Raw genomic sequence first — 1,658 nt, forward strand, 5'->3', positions numbered from 1 at the left:
ACAAAGATCTGGAGACAGAGGAACGTGCCGCGGATGAGAGGGTGGCCCCAAAATACGACAAGGGGGGAGTGCTAACTGCAACTTTTCGCACTGTAACTGATCTAATGCAGAAGAATTTAAGTTTGAAAGCCCAGCTGCGTATGGCCGTTCAAGCGGTCAAAGAAGCTGCTGCGAAAGAAAATCCTGAGATGCCATGCCAAGATGGCGCCAAGCAAGAGGGAGACCGCGTGGAAGAACCGGAAGAGAAGGGTGACGCTTCGGAGAAACCCGCGAGAGTTTGGCCGGCGACCCCGCCCACCGACGCAGCTTCGCTTCCAGCGACCATGCCTTCTTGCTGACGGAAGGGAGAATCAAGCGGAGGAGTGCATCAGCCCCTCCTGCCTGAAGCAATAACAGCAGCAATGACTCCTGAAGTAACAGATCAGCCTGTAGCAACAACCAGCCGAGTTGCTACTGCCTACTATGCTTGCACCAGAACTGAATTACAGGAGTTGTGCAGAGAATCAAGAATCCAACCTGAAGAAACTCTAGCTGTGTGGTTGGGATGTTTGGTCGTGGAACTTGGATCCGACCTGCTAAACCAGGAAGCTGAACCAGGAAGAAGCAAGCTTCTTGGTCGGACAAGCTTCGTGGAGTAGAGGACATGTCACTGACATGCACCCGCGTGCACCCCCTACATGTCGCCCCTGCGCAGTCTGGAAAAACTCATGGCCCATTACTATCTGGAAGCTGCCCATCACGATAGCTACCAGGAAGTTGTTCAGAAGTTTGTTATTGGAAGATCTAATGTTAGGGATGCTGTTATGAAGCTGTGCACTGCTATCAAGAATATGCCTTTCTATTGCTTGTAGGACTAGGTAATGTATAGGCAGTTATTAATGGAATTGTATGGTTTGGATTCTTTGATTGTATTGAACTAATTGATGGGATTTGTATGTCTGTCCTCTGCTTCCCATACCCAGTGTCAGAATTCAATAAAAAAACATATTTCTCTATTCCTCCAATCATTCTAGAAGGCCATGCTTAAACCCTGCTTTGCTGACTTACAAAACCTTTTCTGGATAGAAGAGAGGTTCTGTATCCCAAGCAGCTGCAGAATAAAGACTTCAGTGGGTTCATCTACACATGCAGTTAATGCACCTGAATTTTCTGCGCAGAAAATTCAGGTGCATTAAACTGTGCCTGGGCAAGCATCTGAACATGTGCGGGAGCAGTTCAGTCCAGGGCTACTCCTGACCTGCTCTGCCCCCCCCGGCAACAGCCAGGGGGAGCTCCAAGCTCCTCCAGATGCTAGCCCCAAGCTGGCAGGGATCACGGGGGTCAAGCCTGGCCTTGGCAGGGCATGGAGGAGCTGCCCTGGCTCCAGGGCAGCTCCCTCTCAGCCATGTGGAGATAGGGGCATGCCCTGATTTCTGTGTGGCTGGGGGGGGGGGGCCCTGGAGCCAGGACTGCTCCCTCCACCCCACAGAGATCAAGGCTTAGCGAGGCAGCGGTTGTGCCCCCCGCCCCCCATCTCATGATTTAATACTGATTCGTGAATAGTTAACATAGTTGTTAACTCCTTTTGAAATTTTCTCCCACTAATATGAATCAGGGTGGCTGTTTACAACAGGAAATGAGTTTCCAGTATGTGCCCTTAAGGGGATTTCAGCATGAAA

The 1,658-nt window shown here is 50.5% G+C and overlaps 1 protein-coding gene across 1 annotated transcript in view; it reads left to right on the top strand.

Moving 5' to 3' along the window:
* The first annotated feature begins 140 nt into the window (after positions 1 to 140).
* VPS13A (vacuolar protein sorting 13 homolog A) overlaps positions 141 to 1,658 on the top strand; it is a 186,351-nt gene continuing 184,833 nt past the window's right edge. Inside the window, exon 1 of the mRNA XM_006035364.3 lies at positions 141 to 249. Coding sequence (XP_006035426.1) covers positions 141 to 249 — 109 coding nt within the window. The remainder of the gene's footprint in view (positions 250 to 1,658) is intronic.

This window comes from Alligator sinensis, unplaced genomic scaffold, assembly GCF_000455745.1.
Source record: "Alligator sinensis unplaced genomic scaffold, ASM45574v1 scaffold728_1, whole genome shotgun sequence".
In the NCBI taxonomy this organism is placed as follows: domain Eukaryota; kingdom Metazoa; phylum Chordata; order Crocodylia; family Alligatoridae; genus Alligator; species Alligator sinensis.